This window comes from Tasmannia lanceolata, unplaced genomic scaffold, assembly GCF_043159265.1.
Source record: "Tasmannia lanceolata isolate RefF3 unplaced genomic scaffold, GAP_Taslan_0.1 ptg000019l, whole genome shotgun sequence".
NCBI lineage: Eukaryota > Viridiplantae > Streptophyta > Magnoliopsida > Canellales > Winteraceae > Tasmannia > Tasmannia lanceolata.
The window spans coordinates 2,491,116-2,509,953 of record NW_027518696.1 but is presented as its reverse complement, the minus strand read 5'-3'; the positions used below and the strand labels follow the sequence as shown (position 1 = coordinate 2,509,953).

Below are 18,838 nucleotides of genomic sequence, written 5' to 3'. Positions count from 1 at the left end.
ATCCTAGCCCTTCAATCTGTTGAGGGATGTCACATTAAGGAAACTTCTTGATGGTTATGATTATCCTATGGATATGGTTTCCAGAGCACAGGCTATTTAAGTAAGGACCATGGTTTTGTTGATCTAACTATGTTGACCCTGGTGCACTTCATAAAAATACGTGATACAATATAATATCTAGGGAGATTGGGCAGAAAGATGTAAATTTTAGGGGCTGTTTTGATGTGGGGAGATTTATGGAAATTGAAAACTTCCTTGAAAAGTAGTAAACAACCAGAAAATGTTTGAATGAGTTCATTGACCCTTGTGTTGATTGTCATATATGGCTCTTATGAAGCTTTCTTGCAGGCTGTGCTTCTTACCTGCCCCAAAAAATTGTTCTATTAGCTTTTCCGATTCCTTGCATATGATATTTAAATGTTGCGCATATAGGTCAATGGTGGAGGCTTTGTATCTCAACCGTGAGGTTGTGGGTTTGATCTCAGCTTGTTAAAGTATAAAGGATTAATTAACGCCATCTCCAATAAGTAAAGCTTTTTCTCCAATAAGTCAAGCTTTTGGAGTAAACGGTAGTTTCTCATGACATCAGAGCAAATGCCTAAGTTCAAACCTCCTTGATAGCAAAAATCCACATGCAGTGGCCAAACCCAAAAATAAAGGGGCCACACCTGAGAGGAGAAATAGGGTTTCTTCTCTGGGTGTCTTCTTCGATTCCTCTTGAGTTTCCTTTCGGAGCTATTATCTTGGGTTTTCTTTCGGGGTTTTGTCTCAGGTTTATCTTGTGTATAGTCTTAGGTGAGAGAAGCTAGGAAATGGCTACGGTTTGTGGGTTTGTGGGTTTTGGGTTTAATCCATTGTAATCCTCGTATATTGTTTTCTCATAATGGAAGATTGTGTTTATCGCCCGTGGATGTTGGCTTGACCGAACCACGTACAATCTTGGTGTTCATCTTGTGGCTTGTGTTTATTGTACTTTTCCATTAATTTGTGGACGATCAGATTGGATTTGCCCAGCGGGTTTTCTCAACAGTGCCCTTGTAGTTAGTTGTTTGCAAGAGTGCCCTTCAATTTAGCATGCCTCAAATTGGTTTACTACCTCTCGTTGAAAAAAATAATGAAAAGCAAATTAGGGTCAGCCCCATTGGATGGTCTTACCAAAGACCAAAGTGTGCATTTATTATTCATTTAATTTTATATCTTCTCTGCTACTATAAATGCACTTCGGTGAGATAGTTGAGTGGGGCTACCTCTGTATTTGGTCCTTGCAAGTGCGCCCTTCAATTTAGCATTCCTCATATTGTTTTACCACCTCTGTTTTTTTTGTCGAAAAGAAAAATAATGAAAAAGTACACTATTAAAACTCACTTCCATATTCAACAACCCTTCCCACCTTTTTCATTCAAGCTTAGCTCTCATGAGAAGACATGACAACAACCATCCTTCCCAAAAGAAGATAGTCACCTAGATCCATAGCTTTTCTCCGTGACAAACCTAACGAAGATAGAAATGCTCGTTTTTGTCAAACCATCTCAATAACGTGCACGATTTCATGTCTTTGCATCTCACATTGGTGTTGTAAATGCGTTTAGGCATTACATCTTTCTTTCTTCTCCTCCATAATACACATTCATAGTCTTTTAAAATAATCTCGAATAACATGTGTTAGATGCATTTTTTTTTATAAAGAGTAGGTGACACATTTTTCTTTTTCCCTACTTTTTCCAACACCCGTGTAAGGTGTAACTATGTGTCGTGTATATAGTTTTGTAACAAATGGTAAAAAGTAGTTTTTTGTGTTCTACCGGGACATCTATGTGAAATCAAGATGGTTCATCTCTTGTACAACATTATGAGGTGACCCATATGGTCTTGGTCCCACCCTGAATGAACATTTCATGTGTAAGGTTTGATAGATAATTAAAAAATAAATAAACAATTTAGCTAGGGTGATGAAGGATAATTTCCACCCCTTTAACTTCAAAAAGTATTAAAGTCTGCCACATATCCTCCTTTAAATGGGTGCGAATTATCCTACAGGGGGTGCGAATTTATCATCGCCCTTTAGCTATTCTTGAAAAGAACCCTACACGAGATTGTTAGATTGAGGGCTTAGGATCATCTGATCAAGATGTTCTCAATGGTCTTTTCCCAACCTTGTGGTCGTTGTTCAAATTCAATGGACCTGATCATGCAGATGAGCCCGAAAAAAGTGTCTATTAAGAAACAGAATAAAAGCTTCTTTTAGGATGTGTTTCTCTCAACGTAAAATGAGTATAAAATAAATTTTACAATACGGATGCAAAATATGTTTTATGCCTGTAAAGTTTTACGTGGGAAGACGCAATCTTAGCAGTTTTCTAGGAACTATTCATCCATCGAGTGCAACCATGGTAGGTCACAAAGAAAATTGCATCAGTCAGGCAATCCTCCTAATGGTTTGATTGATGCGGTTTATAAACATAGATATTATAAATGTTCAATGGTTCATATTCAATGGAAAAGAGTACATTCATTGGATATCTAGGATTGTTCAATTAGTGGATTTTTTCATCATTATTATCTCATGGTGGGTCCGATAGAGAAAAAGAATGGGAAAAACAAAGAATAAATCTATCCATAATAGATTTGCAATTATACAATTAAAAAAGAATAAAAGAGAGAAGGAACATAAGAAACAACCACGTGGGGGTTCGAGTTCTTAAAAGCTTCCTGAAACGGACCTGCTTACATTGCACTGCTTCTTCCAATAATAGTGGAAGTGGGGCTGCACTATATGGCTATTAAATCTTCAAAGTATTGGATTGGGCCAACGAAACACGTGCTTAAATGGGTTTTCTTCCTTTGTCTTTTCTTTGATCGGTAAGCTGGGGTTAGGCAAGACCCCTACCAGAATTCATTGAAAAGAAGAAGCATTACAACTAGGGGGGCTTAAATAGCCAGAAAAAAAAAGGGGAACATGCTCCCAAAAAGAGAAGACTCCAACAAAATAGACTTGTAAATCTCAATCTTGAAGCAATCCAAGTCTCAATTTTGAAGTAATGACCCCATGAAAATAAAATATATACTACTTGCTAGTTTTGATTTCAAATTAGGTGTCCGGGGTTTCGGATGAACAAACTTGTTGGCCGTTCGTCGATTGCATGGAAAATATCATTATTCCGCATATTTCCACCTTGCGATGAGCATCGACGGGAGAAAAGGGATGGTCGGATTCAGTTGCCAAACTACATCTTCGGTTGAGGGTCATTTATGTCATTAAATTTAATGAAATTCTTCTAATTTAATAATATTTTTTTCTTTAATTGTCTAAAAGCTGAACTAAATAGTACTTTTTTTCCCACTTATTTGTGAGAGATTTTAAATTTACATACAAAAACTATTACAATTCCAAATAAGATATAAAAAAACATTCAGAATAATATTTGGGGAGTGATAAATCGACTCCCCAAATTGATGAATCGACTCCCCATGTGTCTTTCTCTCTCCTCTAGGTTAGAGAGAGAAAGAGGAGAGAGGTAGACACATGGGAAGTCGATTTATCCACTAGGGGAGTCGATTTATCACTTAAGCATGCGGTTTATACGTGACTGCAGGCCGTGGATTATCCCTTTTTTTGGGAAATGATAAATTCGCGCCCCCCCCGTAGGATGGTCCGCACCTCTTATAAGTATGTCAAATCATATCAATGGTGCGAATAAGCCTACAGCGGTGCGAATTTATCATCACCTTTTTATTTTCACCTGTACCCAATCTGAACCGTTTATTGCACATGCTTCGTGTAACAACTCCATCCACAAAATAGTCTCCACTCTCCTACGTCTACTGAAAAGGACGAACCTATCCTTTAATGGATTAGTTGTCCACGTCTCACCAAACAAAGAGCCCACTGTCCTTTTTAGTCATTTTTCCATTTCACTAAATCAGTACGTGTCGAAATTCAATTAGACGACGTGGCACTGCCAAGTCAGCAATCAACGTGGGGTCGAACCGAAATCTCCTCAATGGAGAGTCGGTTTGACTTGTGCAGAGATCAGATATCTGCCCCCACGTATATATACTGAGTTCCGGTGTATATCTCTCCCCTCCCTTCTCTCTGTATTTCCACTCCCTCACGGAGTCAAAAAAGCATAGACTGAAGAAATAGTTCACTTTCTTTTTCCCCCTTTTTTTCTTCTCTTTTTTCCGTAAATCATTGCTTCTATAGTTTGTCGGGGGGTAAAAGCTAGTCTGCTAGGGTTTTCATTCGTTATATTAACGAATTAGGGTTTATACTGAATCTCAGATCGAATAGGATTTTGCTCACGAGGCTAGGGTTTATGTGAAGCAAAATCGATCAGATTAGGGTTAGGGATTGGATGAAGGGGAAATGAGGTTTGGATACGTGAGAGATGGGTTGCGTATTCGGAAGAGAGGCGGGGAGGAATGGGGGAGTGGATTTGAAGATGGTAGAGGAGAGGCAGAAGGAAATGGATGGACATTTTTCGGCATTTGGTCAGAAATCTCAGATTACTGTGATGAAAATCGAGAGCGAGAATGAGAATGACAGTAATGAGAAGACAATTGAGAAGGAAGATGGGAATCAGAGGCCAAGGGGAGAGAGAAGAAGGTCTAGAACAAACCCTAGGTTGAGTAATCTTCCAAAGAATGTTTATGGCGAACAGGTTGCTGCTGGATGGCCTTCTTGGCTTTCTGCTGTTGCTGGTGAGGCCATCAATGGTTGGACTCCTCGGCGAGCTGATACTTTTGAGAAGATCGATAAGGCGAGTATCATTGTTGTTATCTCTCTCTTTGTTTATTTGTTTGTTCTTGATTTTGAAGTAATTGTAGTTTTTTTTTTGCTTATTGTTTTAGATTGGGCAAGGTACTTATAGTAATGTTTACAAGGCTAGAGATAATTTGACTGGTAAAATCGTGGCGTTAAAGAAGGTTCGGTTCGATAATTTGGAACCTGAGAGTGTGAAATTTATGGCTAGAGAGATTCTCATATTGCGGCGATTGGATCATCCAAATGTTGTTAAGTTGGAGGGATTGGTAACGTCGAGGATGTCTTGTAGTTTGTACCTTGTATTTGAATACATGGAGCATGATCTTGCCGGTCTCGCTGCGAGTCCGGGAATCAAGTTCACAGAGCCTCAGGTATGCTCATATTCATCATTTCTTCAAGTAGAAAAATGAATGCATTAGTTTGTATTAAGAAATTGATCTTGACTTGGTAGGTAAAATGTTATATGCATCAACTCTTGTCGGGGCTTGAGCACTGTCACAACCAGGGCGTACTGCATCGTGATATCAAGGGCTCGAATCTTTTACTTGACAATGGTGGAATACTTAAGATTGCTGATTTTGGGTTGGCTTCATTTTTTGATCCGGATCACAAGGTGCCCATGACTAGTCGGGTGGTGACCTTGTGGTATCGACCTCCTGAGCTTCTTCTAGGTGCTACTGATTATGGTGTAGGTGTAGACCTCTGGAGTGCCGGTTGCATTCTGGCAGAGTTGTTGGCTGGAAAGCCCATCATGCCTGGACGTACAGAGGTGTCTACTATATACATTATCTTTATGCAGAGTTCTTTGTTGAATCATCTGGAACTTGTTTTTTTTTTTTTTTTTTTTCATTTCACTTCTCTTGATCTATCCAGCTACACACCTGTCAACCACAATCGGTTATAAATTTACTGATCTCATTTTGATCCATGGCTTGATATTTAGTTGTTATTATGTTGCCTGAGAATAGTGGATTTTGTTACAGTTTGTTTATATGGTTGCAATACCTTATCGATTCTCCCTTGCTTAAATTTGCACAAACCAGTTGCTATAGCCTATTGTGTTCATTATACCGAGTTTTAGTAAGATGTTTTATTATATGCCTGCAATGCCGTATCTAGTTTTCTCCCTGACTTAACTTGAACTAAACTCAACTTCTTGGCAGGGAGAAAAATATTAATCAGAATATATGCAATCTCATGTGTATTTCTTATTTTGAATGGATGAAATGTCTACACTCATCATGTTTAATGTCGACTATGACTGGTCTGGTGCATTCTTTTTTTTTTTAATGGTACTGGTCCATTCTTCTCTCATAAGTCCAGTTAATATGATCTCATGATTTTCACAGGTTGCTAATCTTCAACTTAGCTTCATGGATCTAACTACTCCAATTTTAAATTTCGTTTATTGAAGTTCAAGCGAAGTAATCTGTACATGTTTCCAAGGGTAGGGGGAGGGGTCGAATGTTCAAAGTAGTTTGAGTGGCTATATAATGACTCCTAATTGCCCTCCTTTTTTTTGTTGATGGAGTTAAATGGCATGGTGCTATATCAGGATAGTCTGACTCCTATTTGGGGTATGTTGGACATGTTTCTCTTTTGAAAATTTCTTTAGCATTTTTAAATAACATGTTTTTTTAATGATGATGAAATTTTATTAAATAAAAGGATTGAGCCCCATGACTGTCATGAATTTTTTCTAAAGGATTCATTTAGCTGACCCCAACTATTGGGACAAAGGCTTTGTTAAGTTGAGTTGAGTTGAGCCCCATGACAGAGTTGTTCTAGAACAAAACTGCTAAAAACAAGAAAGAAAAGGAAAATACAATGCATCAAAGATCCCAATGAATGTGACGTGGATCTGCAAAAGAACTAAAATACTGAGGGAAGCCCTGACTCAAATCCCCTGGTCCAAAATTTGAAGACTCCTTGGTCACCTCTGAATGTGTGAGAGCAACAGCCTGTCAATTAATGATCGCCAAATGTGGTTGAACACAGTTCGATGACCCTCTATGATGTCCCGAATCTCCTCAAAGTCATTTGCAAATCTCCACAGATATCCCACACCTTCTCTTAGCCACTTGATTACGTTTAGTGAGTCTCCCTCAATGATTGTCTGATCAAATTGTGATAGATCTTTACTCTTAACACCATGTAGACTCGCTTGTACCTCTGTTTGATTTGTGTCTTTAGTTCCAATTGAACACGATAAATCTTAAATTTTGGAATTGATGTCCTTTCTCATAAGACCCCAATGCTAGCCAGTCCTGGGTTGCTGAAACTCAAACCAATCGAAGTTCAGTTTCAATTTCCCTAGAGGAGGCTCCCATCTAGGCCACGAGCCATCCTTGGTGCATCTAGTCATTCTAGTTTCTTTCCAAGATATAGATTGAAGCCACTGGAATTCCCCAAAAGGAAGGAAGGTTCTTTGCCCATCGTGCTGCTACTGAGAATCTTTGCCTATGTAGACTAGAAACTTTCTTTGATGCGCCTTTGAACACTCCTATTTTTTTCTTTCCAAATAAGTCAGACAACAACAACAAAAAAGGAGGCTCTTTGTACTTTACCTCTAAGAGGACATGGGCAAACATCCATGACTCAATGTGTCTGCAATGCTTCCAAGAAGAACTCAACAGACTCTGAATAGGTGGAGTCTAAGCTTAAGGTAAAGCTACAATGAAGCAATAGGTGATTGATAGACTTAGCATCTGCTAGGCAAAACGTGAAATGGTTGACAGTGATTTTATGCCTAAGATGAAGATGGTCAACCGCAATGATACTATTGAGACCAGCTATCCAGCAAAACGCAAGCACTCGTGGCGGTGTGTGAAATCCCCAGATCTTACGAACTGATAAAGGGAGATCCCCAGCTATCCAGCAAAACGCAAGCACTCGTGGCGGTGTCTGAAATCCCCAGATCTTACGAACTGGTAAAGGGAGATCTGGAGAGACTAGATGTTGAAGAAAAGATCACAAACTCAATAGTATCAACTTTTATTAACAACCTAGATGCTACGCCTTGTTTCTTGTAGATTTCTAATAGCTGCTTTTGTTAAAACAGAAAACAGAAATATGTAAATGCTTAGGCAGGTCAAGAGTACATCGCCTTTTAGCCGGGAAGTATGATTTAGTGAAAAACAGCACATCAAGGGAGTAGGTTTTCTGTGCATAAAGCTATAGAGGGTCATGCAATTCAGAATGTCGGGCCTTTTTGCCCGGAGTACATGCAGTCATGCACCACGCTCTAACATCCAAAGTATATGCCTTTGCGACATATTTAGCTCTAACATTCAAAGTATATGCCTTTGCGACCATATTTAACTACATTTGTGCTCAAGCTGGTGGCCTCCTTGTGGGCTCTGCATGAACACAAATTTGTGACAGGGGATCCTGTTTATAATAATGATTCTTTCTATATTTATGATGTATTGTGTCTCATCCACTGTTGAAAAAGGTAGCTTGTGAACTCTAACAATATATTTTGTTCTGATGGACAATAATTATAACCATTTTTGAATTTATCAGGTGGAGCAGCTACACAAGATTTTCAAGCTTTGTGGCTCTCCTTCAGAAGAATATTGGAAGAAGTCAAAGTTGCCCCATGCAACCATATTTAAGCCCCAACAGCCATATAAGCGGTGCATAGCAGAGACATTTAAAGATTTTCCACCATCATCATTGCCATTAATTGAAACTCTTCTTGCAATTGATCCAGCTGAACGTCAATCTGCTTCTGCTGCATTGAGGAGTGAAGTGAGTTATTATGTTATAAACTTATAGTAATCATTTTCTCCTTGTTTATTTGCTCTATTCCATTTACAGTGATATTCTATGATGTGGCTAATGACATAGAATGCACTGCATTGAGTGAAGTGTTGTTGGAATGCTAAATGTTCTATGCTGCATAGGTATTTACTTTTAATCCTTATTGGAGACAATTATAGCACTTCGTGCTACTATTCACTATTATGTGTGCTGTTGTGGTCATATAGCATATGGTTGCAATTGTAATTCTAAGAGTAAACACTTAATTGGGGTTTCATCATATTTGGTTCATAAAAGAAAATTGCCCTTGATAAGGCCTAGAGGCTATCACTTGAAGGCTTGAAATATCATTATATCATGTCGCATCTCCCTCTTTGAATCTAAGTTTCTTGACCGCTTATGAGGCTCAAGTGGAGTTGAATAAGCAAATAGCAGAAACCACGTTTAAGTGGGCTGTGGTCTTTTTTGAGTTCGAATAGGATAGTTACCAAAAGGAAGAAATGCATGATTTGAGTTAGCAAGCTTCTTCGTGTATGACTCAAAAAAAAAAAAAAAGCTTCTTCATGTCATCTTTTTTTGATCAACCCATGATTTTTGCGAAAGAAAGTCTTAGTTTCATGATTCAAATTTTCTAAGTTTCCTGTGTGTTTCCCACGTGTTTCCTACATGTTTCCCTTACTTTTAATAGGTGTTTCGTTTCCATTTTGGAAACACGTTTCCCACCTTCCTATGACGTTTCCAGCAACTATGGGGCCTTGAGATGTGAGGTGTAAATTGTAAACCCCAATAAATTCCTTGTTTGTAAAATTGTTAGTTCTGTAAAAATAAAGAAAAATGGGAAAATAAGTAAAAAGAAAAACCATAAAGTAAAAGTTTTAGAAATGTAAGTGCTTCTCTTAGTATTTGTGCACATTTCGATGGAATGTCCCTTCTTTCCACCACATAACTACCACAATAGACCCTGAAACTCTTCAATATGCTCCAAATTCCTAAACAACTTATAAAAACAAAAAATAAATGGGAAAAAATGTTCGAAGAGATTGAGGGTACAATGTGTGCTAATTCTTTGCCGTCTTCATATCCTAAAGATAGCTCAATGAAAGAGTGACCAGCAAATGTTGGATTTTCAGTCCCAAGCAGCAGTTATGTTGTTATATGCAAATTGAAGGGTTGAACTGTCACAAATTTGAACTTGCATCTAATTGCACATTTGCACTACTGATTATAGAAAGCATACAATTTAAGGAAAGGTAACCGGCGTGCAGCCTGTTTTACTGCCCTGTTACCAAGAATACGCCTATCAAAGTTCCATCTTTATGGATCAAAGAATGTAAGAGGGAATCCAGATTTTGTTGGCACTTATATCATGCGTGAATCTTCTCCAGTCTGCATTTCTTCCCATTTTAATTGTTCGTTTTTACTATCTGGTTACGTTTTATAGGAGGCAGTTTCTGTAATGACATGTTTTGCTGTTTTGCAGTTCTTCACAACCAAACCTTATGCATGTGAGCCTTCAAGTCTTCCTCAATACCCTCCAAGCAAGGAGATGGATGCTAAACTAAGGGATGAAGAAGCTAGAAGGTCTCTGGTTTTCTGTTTGTAGATTACTTTGAGACTTATATTTCTATATTTCTTTAATATATATTTCTTTAATATTCTGCGATTGTGCTTGACAGTCTTATTTAGATTTTGGAGGGTCACGTTTTTAGATACTGTTCTTTCTTGTACGAGAAAATAGTGCAACTCTGATATTTATTTTGGTAAAGATGATACCAGGATCATCTGGAAATGATCAAAACTACTGGCATAACCTCACCGAACAAATAAGACATTAAAATTTTACTACATGGTTTGAAGACAATATTGGATAGCTATGATGGTGATAATTTTACCGACAATTTCCCTTTAATTCCAATTTCTCTTGATAATTGTAAAACATTTTCCTGATATTTCCCCAAATCTTCACCCACTTTTAGAATATTTTCCTCTTTGAATTATTCTTGAATCCAAACTTGGTGGCTATATTTGTAGGGACTCTATTACTGTTGTCATTATATCATGCTTTACTAGTTTCATGGGTTGGTCTCGCGTAGTTCTAAGCTTTGGGTCCATACTGGGTCCCCTTAGAGTCATTGGTTTTTTCTGGACTGTTGGTCTTGTCAAGGTTTTCACTGTGGATCGGCTCAATCGTTGGAAGTAACTCACTCCTAATTGATGTTTATTTGTTGTTCGGTGAACGAGTCATTGTCCTAATAGGAAAGGGTTTGCTCTTTTGTTTAAGATATTGTGATTCATTGTTGGCGTTTAGTGGGTCATCCCAGCCATAATCGCAGTTCTCATCGAGGTGTAATAATTTGCTTCTTTCAATCAAAGAGGTCCTATCTTAGGGGGATTGGCTTTGGTGGTAAAACTCTGATTTATACGGAAAGAGCAGAATATTATTTTTTCTAGAAATCAATTATTAGAAAGGATATTTGAGATGTTGCATTGATGTATGAATGATGTGTTGAACAGTCATGTTCTCAGGGAAAAAAGGTTGTCGAAACATGGAGGCTACCACCGCCTTTGTATTATCTAAAGCTAAATTTCAATGGTTCAAGTCTCAGCAATCTGGGTTCGGCAGGTGTTGGATTATTAAAGACAATTTGGGAGGCATTGGACTGGCTTACCCCTGTTCTTTATGAGTAAAGGGTATAATGAAGCAGATGTTTCAGCTCTAAGGCCAGGGCTGTGATTCTCTTTGATACTTTTTTCTGTCCATTCACTGTGGAAAGAGACCTTAAATATAATCATGGTTGTCATAAAGCAATTGCTTTCAATGGAGATGTGCTGGTCTGACAAAGGCAGTCATAAACGTGGCTCCATGAATCAAATTTTGCAGGCTACATTGGCTAATAATGGAGTCAACATTTTTTATTTTCTTTTTATCCTTTCTTTTGACAACATTGGCCAGTTTATACTTTATACATTTCTAATCATCATTTCCTTTATATATGTGTGATTTTGAATAGTATTTTGGTGGTCTAGACTGCATGATTGTAGTATCTTGTCAAATAGATGTTTTTTTTGGGATCAGTATCTTCAACTTTGTGTTAATATCTTGACAAATGGAACTCGTGAAAAAAATATTCCTTTCTGCTCTGATTAAAGAATTCTCTTTTACGCACATTGGATAATTCCCCACCCACTGGTTTTTGGCTGCATCCCATATACATTTCTCTTTGATTTTTTTGTTGTTGAAAGGAAGTCCCATATTCATTTCCTCATACTCTCTGGCTCTTTAAGAATTATTTAATGGATCTGCTGCTGCGTGCGCTTTTTACTTTATCCATTTCACCTGAAGGCTTTTGACTGTATAGGCTGAGAGCTAGTGGAAGAGCCAATGCGGATGGCGTGAAGAAGACTAGAACGCGTGATCGAGCTGTAAGGGCTATGCCTGCTCCTGAAGCTAATGCTGAGCTTCAATCTAACCTTGATGTATGTTAAAAAACTGCTAAATCCTTCTTTTACTATATTTTCTTGCTCATATTATTGTTTTCAATAGACTAGTTCTTTGAAGGAGGCGTCTAATTACACATGTAAAGGTGTAATTATTCAAACAGTTCATTGTTTATCGTGTTTAATTGCTATCATAACAGAGGAGGCGTCTAATTACACATGCAAATGCAAAGAGCAAGAGTGAGAAGTTTCCTCCTCCACACCAGGACGGAGCACTTGGCTTTCCATTAGGTTCTTCGCATCACATGGATCCTACATTCGACCCACCTGATGTTCCATTCAGTACCACGACATTTATATACCAAAAAGGACAAATGCCAACTTGGTCTGGCCCATTGGTGGACCCTGGTGCTGTGGGTCCACCAAGGAGAAAGAAACATACTGCCAGCAATGCCCGTGTGCCAGCTCACCCCTCAAAGGAAACTCAGAAAGAGAAGGGTGGTGTCCGGATCAAAGGGTAGGAAAGCATGCCGTAGACTTCCTTCCCATATGCGACGATGAGATTCGATTTATGAGGTGCTATTTCTGTTTCCACGATGGTCTTGAAGCTGCTCGGAACATCAGTTAAGTGTTATTGTGAGTTAAAATCTCTATCCTTTTTCATTCTATTTTGTTGTTCCCCATTTTTTGGATGGCTGGTCCTATTATAGACTGGAGAAGTAGCTTCCTGATATGTATATTTTAATTTTTTTTTGTTTTCCTACTGTTGAAAACTGAATGCTGGTTAGTTTAGTGAAATCCAATAAATGTGTTCATAGAATACACCTATATTCTATTTACATGTACTATCTCATATCAGATTCAAGTGCTTCTCTAGAACTTGGCATTGTGTAGTACATATTTTCAGTTTCCCCCCTCTTGCGTGTTCTTCCAAAAGATTAATGAGTTCATTAAGCGATGATTGTCCTTCAAAAGTCCAAGAGCCTGTTTGTTTAGGCCCTGTTCGTTTCAGATTGTGGCAGCCGATTGTGAGCCCCCAAGTGATTATTGGACTCGAAATTACATTTAATTTTCAGTCCAATAATCGGCTTGGGTCTGACAATCAGTTGTCACAATCTGAAACAAACAGGGCCTTGGGATTCTGAGAACCGATTGTGAGTCCAAAACGGATTATTGGACTCAATTTTTAAACTTGAGTCCAATAATCAGTTTTGGACTCACAATCGGTTCTGAAAATCATATACAAACTGGGCCTAAACTTTACAATTATTGGAACTAAACCAAGTGAGGAACTTTGAAACAGATTTTGCATTCGTACTCTTGCCATTTGTGTTCCAATCATGGAGGCAATTAGTAGTCTCAAGGATTTAGTGTTGCAGGTCTGGGATGTATTCATATACTGATTTCGTGCTTAGCTGTTCACATTAGTAACATGGGTGCTGAACTTCTTTACAATTGAATTTGGAATGGACATAAATCTTTGTTGCAATTAAATAAAAAACGCCCATTTGACTTAAGTTTCAATCATATCATTTGGTTTATTTGCGGTTCCTCCATATTGATCTGCATGACTGGTAAAACCCAGAAAGGAAACTCTTGGCTTATGCACAAAGATGCCCAGCAAAAGGCAAAACAGAGAGCAAAGACCAGACCCATCTCAGAAATTTGTCAGTGAGCTCTACCACAAAAGATGAGATGAGAGAGAGAGAGAGAGAGCTTACATAAGAAGCTGAAAAGTAGAGATGCGGGTATTTTGGTGATTTTGTAGGTGAGTTGAGAGAGGCTACAGTGCAATGTGATGTAAAATGGCCTCTTCATGTTCATGCAAGCTTCAGAAATTAATATCACCAAAGGTGACCGGATACAAGTGACTTGTTTCATATACTTGAGTACTTCAAAGTTCAAACATACAATGTAGCAACACATAGCCCATAAATGTTCAATACAGATGAGAGCTTTAGACCATGACATAGTTTATTAGCTTTTATCTGTTCATGGACGTATTCATATACTCAGATGCTCCCCATCATCTATCCTCATGAAGTCGAGGTATGTTTTGCCATTGATCGGCCGAGATAAATAGCCTCTGAAGTATTCTTCCACCCCTATCCTTTTGAATATGGCCGGATTTTGTGGGTTGATCAGACTGTGTGCTGGGCCGATCTCTCCATTTAGTTTTGGATTGCAGAATGCAGCGATGGAAAGCCTCTCTTGCACTGAATTTGCTGTTGCCCTATGCTCCATGCTACGGTAGACCCCGTTGCTTAACATCTGCAAATCCAAAGTTTAAATCTCCATCAAATTACGCTACCATTTAAATTGATTGAAAAGGGTATTCTTATAGTCAAATTATTAATTTACAATTTTTGCATCGATAAGAAACCCTTTCTTTAGGCCTGGTCAGGTTGAGCTTTACCCGAACCCAACCCGATTTTATGGCAGAAGCTCAACCCTAATTCCCAAAATTCATCCCCTGTGTTGCAACCCTAGCTATACCATGTCAAACTTTCATTACGGATTACAAATGGCACTTCGAACATATTCTTCCTTAGCTAACCTTCAGAATTAAGTACGAAAAACTGAATCATTCATCGTAAACATAAATTTTTTGTAACCAACTTACTTCCAATATGTCTCCCACATTGACTATGAAGGCATTTGGGAGAGGTTTAACTGGAATCCATGTCCCTTGGTGCCTTACTTGGAGGCCGTCGGTTTCGCTAACTTGAAGGAGGATTGTAAGTCCGACAGAATCGGAATGAGCGGCAAAGCCCATGACCAGCTCTGGTTGAGGACATGGAGGATAGTAATTCATCCTTATTCCTTGATACCCATCTTCAAACAACTCTTTCATCTCTACAACATCCATTCCTAGAGCTCTAGCCAGCTGCTCCAAGATAGATACAGCAAGCTTTTGCAGTTCCCCCCCATACTCCTCCAAAGTCTCTCTACATTGGAAAGATCATAGTTACAAAATTCTCCCAATGATTGAAAAATTCTTGAAAATGTCTTGAATTTTTTGTGCTCCATTTTGAACTTTAAAGAAATGGAACAATTCAAACACACTTGCATTTTGCAGATTAAACAAAAAAATCCTGAATTAAATGCAAATTTATTGAATACTTCATCAATTTCTTACATATTAGTAGTAGATCCTTCCACGCCATTTGTTGCATCTTATTTAGAGAAGTAACTATATGTATAGTTGATACATGTGTTGTAATAGACAAGTGCATGCATTTTTTCTGAATATTTTTCCATTATCTTCCCAAAATTTTCCAAAATTTATCAAACATTTACCTAGCCAAATTATTCTTAGAATCAGAACTATGCAAATATGGGTAAGCGTAGAAAAAATTGAGAGAGTCCCACATTACCCCATCCCATGCAATAGAAGCTAACTGAATAGTCGTTTAATTGTGCAACACATCTGACCAAGGTGCATATTTATGAACAGTGTGATTAATTCTTGTTATAATCTGACCTGAGAGAGAAAGGGAGCTTTTCGTATAGATGAGGCTTCCTTAGATAGGCTGGGAGATTGATGAGAAAGAACATGTCCGCCCAATCGAGCTTCTGCTCTTCCGATACAACAAAGGCCTGCCCGTATCCCTCAACGTCCCCTGGTAGCTGCCCAAGTTTGTTCTTTTCCTCCAAGGGAAGCTTGAAGAATGCTTGAATCTCATATTTCATTTTCTCAACTAATGTAGAGCTAACTCCATGGTTTACTAACTGCAACACATTAATAGAAATGATTATCACTGATCTATCTCTCTCTCTCTCTCTCTCTCTCTCTCTCTCTCTCTCTCTCTTGTTTAAGTATAAATGATTAAATAGCGCCAACTCTAATTTTTTTTTGAAAGATGACAAAGTATATTGATAGATCATACGAGAATTACATAGAGGAGGGACCAGGAGTCCCTCTTGAAATTACAACGTAGGAGGACCTAGGAGATGACTCCCAGTCCCTGACAGATAGATCCAATTCATTTCCCCCACTACCGTCCACTCTAAATCCCCATACACAACATAATAAAGGTGTAATTTCTGCTGTCTATTCATAAAAACTTCACAGAATAACCCTGTTGAGGCAACCAAAATCTTTGCAATCTTCAACGAAGATCTTGAATATTCCTTGAGCCCTAACTTGGATACTGCGAGGTGTATGATAATCTCCAAAATTATATTAAAAGTCATGGAAAGTTTGACCCAAAAACTTCCATACTTTGCATTCATAACATCGGAGAGTTCCCTTCATCAGAGACCTTCTCCTCCTTACTTTCTCAAAGCATCCAAGCTTCAAAAAGGCCATCTCGCCGAGCCTAAATATACTTTTAATGACTTAAAACACTCCCTATCCTATATACACTTCCTAAGTTTCCTTAATAGAAACTCCACCGAATTCTCCAATTCCTATCTACATTTTCTAAATAACACCAACGCTAATAGCTTAAGCTTTTGGTTGTTTCACATGGCATCACAGCTATTGCCCTACGAAAGGTATGGGGTTCAAAACCCAACAACTCCTTGATATTAAAAATTCACGTGTACAGCCAACCCAAAACAGGTGGGCCACATGGGGGCGGGTGTTGGAAGTATAATTGATTAAGTAACACCAACTCTATTAGCTTAATCTTTTGGAGCAATTGGTTGTCTCACATCTCTCTCTTGATTGAATAACACCAACTCTATTAGCTTAATCTTTTGGGGCAATTGGTTCTCTCTCTCTCTCTCTCTCTCTCTCTCTCTCTCTCTCTCTCTCTCGGTAAGTAGGCTGGGATCTAGTATTTTGGCTCGTTGCTTGACCCATACTGGGATTGTTACATGGGTCTATTTGTATGGCATATATCTGAAGGACCCATTTCCCTGGTCCTGGTGGGTTTATTGTATGAAGTAGAATTTGAGGTTTGATCAAAACACAAAAAGAAAAAAACATGTTGAGCAAATGACCTGGAAGAAACCCCATTCTTTGCAAGTGGAATGCAATCTCTCCAATTCAAGAGCCATTGATTCTCCATGAAGCAAGCTCTCCATGTCAATGATCGGAATCATTGGAAGAGAATTACTGTCTGAAATGATCGGAGGGTCCTGATCTGATCTTACATATCGTGGTGGGACCGTGAGCATGTGTTGGGTAGCCAATTCTTGAACATTAGGCACTGGTAGCGAACCTGCTAGAGCCACGGGTGTAGGAGATTCCATGGAATTTGCAAAATCTCCGAAAATCCCCAAAGAAAGAAAAACAAGGGGAGAGGCAGAGAAGATGCTAACTCATGTTAAATGATTTATAGTCTATACTGTATAAGTAAAATAATATATGTAAAACACTTCTTTCAAAACAGAATTCCTTTCTTCAAATAAAAAACTAGCTTACCTAATTAAGGCTTGAATTTTCAAACAATAGACTTATTGACGTTTAACTTTGGTGTTAAATGACTGAAATACCCTTACCTAAGGCTTGAATTTTCAAACAGTTGATTACGGCAACAGTGTAAATGACTGAAATAACCTTACTTAAGGCTTAAATTTTCAAACAATTGCCACCATTACAAAATCAGTATCCTTAATTCCTATAAAAGTCATTTAGAAATTCTAAATTTTTTATTTTATTGCGTGTTTTTTTTTTAAAGTTGTGATTGAAGAGAAGTGTCTTTTTAATATTTCTCCTTAATTCCTATGAATATTCGTATGCATACCCAAGTTCTTGGTTTTTTCTTTTTCTTTTTTCCGATTTTTTTCTCTCTGTTAAGCTAAACATGAGTCTTGTTCACAGGACTGCTGGGCTGTTTGAGTGCACATTCCTAGAGCGGAATCGTTGTGTCTTGGAGGTATATGTGGGAACCCATTTGCACTGTTGATTCATCGAATGTAGTCGGATATTACCACGGATAATGGGTATTAATGCCATTTTATAGAAAGCATAATTTCGCCATCCTTAATCATTCACAAGTCCTTTCCTTTCCCTGCTCCATCCTTTTATAAACATTTTCATTAGTCCTACCCTTTACCTACCTAATTTTTTATTAATATTCCTCTCCCTCGCCGCCCCCCACTCCTTCTCTCTCCCTCCCTCCTTTTTTCTTAAGAAAGAAATGAATTAGAATATACACCGCAAAAGCTACAAAAAATTCTATTTGGTTGCAGGTAGAATAGTGGTAAGTAACCGTGGTTGATTGTCAACCTCATAGGGTAGTGGTAGGGTGTGTCATTACCAATATAGAGAGAGAAGAGAGAGATGAGAGAAAAAACATCAATCCTAAGAAAATCGGTGGTTTTTTCGCTTGCATTTTGTCACGTCACCAAATAAGGAGACAATTAGGCAACATTCCTGGTAGTCTTCATCTATTTCATTCCTCTAATCGCAACCAAATAGGGGATTTTGATGACATGGCACTTAAACCCAATTAAAACACCTACGAAAGCCCGGAGTTTAGCCCCATCTTGCTTGGGGCTAAACTCCAGGCTTTCCCAATTTTAATATAATAATTTTCAGTGTCTTCTTTATGTTAAAACTCTTTTTTTGTTCAATGTACAAGTGCAATCTTGTTGCTCCAATATTGATAGTATTGTCCAGCCCTTGCTAGATACAATTAGAGCTCTCGTAATTAATGCTTCATAAATTTATAATCTCTTATATCCCATTGCTCATACCATAAATCAACTTTGTTCTTACGTTGGTAATTTATATCCTCTTATTTCTAGTACTTAATCCAAAAATTCTAGTAATATAAAATATAAGATATTACCTCTCTCATTCTCCCTACTCCTCTCACAGATTGGTTAAACTAATATTCCATGTGGTTGCCAAACATGTCCTTAGTGAAAAGTAAGCTAGGTTTTGAAGAACAATTAGAAGATTGGAAACTACAT

At 38.1% G+C, this 18,838-nt stretch overlaps 2 protein-coding genes across 2 annotated transcripts; one reads left to right on the top strand and one right to left on the bottom strand.

The window, feature by feature from the left end:
• Nucleotides 1-4,076: 4,076 nt before the first annotated feature.
• On the top strand, nt 4,077-12,807 carry LOC143852217 (putative serine/threonine-protein kinase At1g54610). Its single transcript, XM_077361597.1, has 7 exons — nt 4,077-4,760; nt 4,852-5,136; nt 5,217-5,534; nt 8,291-8,518; nt 10,011-10,111; nt 11,890-12,007; nt 12,169-12,807. Exons 1-7 carry the CDS (start codon nt 4,389-4,391, stop codon nt 12,487-12,489), a joined length of 1,743 nt encoding a protein of 580 aa, XP_077217712.1. The 5' UTR covers nt 4,077-4,388; the 3' UTR covers nt 12,490-12,807.
• A 957-nt stretch (nt 12,808-13,764) lies between these two features.
• LOC143853478 (oxoglutarate-dependent flavonoid 7-O-demethylase 1-like) lies at nt 13,765-17,253 on the bottom strand. Its single transcript, XM_077363263.1, has 4 exons — nt 16,919-17,253; nt 15,453-15,700; nt 14,592-14,916; nt 13,765-14,239 (listed from the first exon to the last, which is right to left on the bottom strand). The coding sequence occupies exons 1-4, from the start codon at nt 17,168-17,170 to the stop codon at nt 13,973-13,975; spliced, it is 1,092 nt and encodes a 363-aa protein (XP_077219378.1). The 5' UTR covers nt 17,171-17,253; the 3' UTR covers nt 13,765-13,972.
• Nucleotides 17,254-18,838: the final 1,585 nt, after the last annotated feature.

Bases quoted from the DNA above. Each gene is read 5' to 3' on its own strand.
- LOC143852217 (XM_077361597.1), top strand. From the start codon at position 4,389: ATGGGTTGCGTATTCGGAAGAGAGGCGGGGAGGAATGGGGGAGTGGAT. The intron at 4,761-4,851 runs GCGAGTATCATT...TTATTGTTTTAG, and splicing joins CTTTTGAGAAGATCGATAAG to ATTGGGCAAGGTACTTATAG. The intron at 8,519-10,010 runs GTGAGTTATTAT...GCTGTTTTGCAG, and splicing joins CTGCTGCATTGAGGAGTGAA to TTCTTCACAACCAAACCTTA.
- LOC143853478 (XM_077363263.1), bottom strand. From the start codon at position 17,170: ATGGAATCTCCTACACCCGTGGCTCTAGCAGGTTCGCTACCAGTGCCT. The intron at 15,701-16,918 runs GTCATTTGCTCA...AATGTGTTGCAG, and splicing joins AAGAATGGGGTTTCTTCCAG to TTAGTAAACCATGGAGTTAG. The intron at 14,240-14,591 runs GTAAGTTGGTTA...TTGGATTTGCAG, and splicing joins ATGTGGGAGACATATTGGAA to ATGTTAAGCAACGGGGTCTA.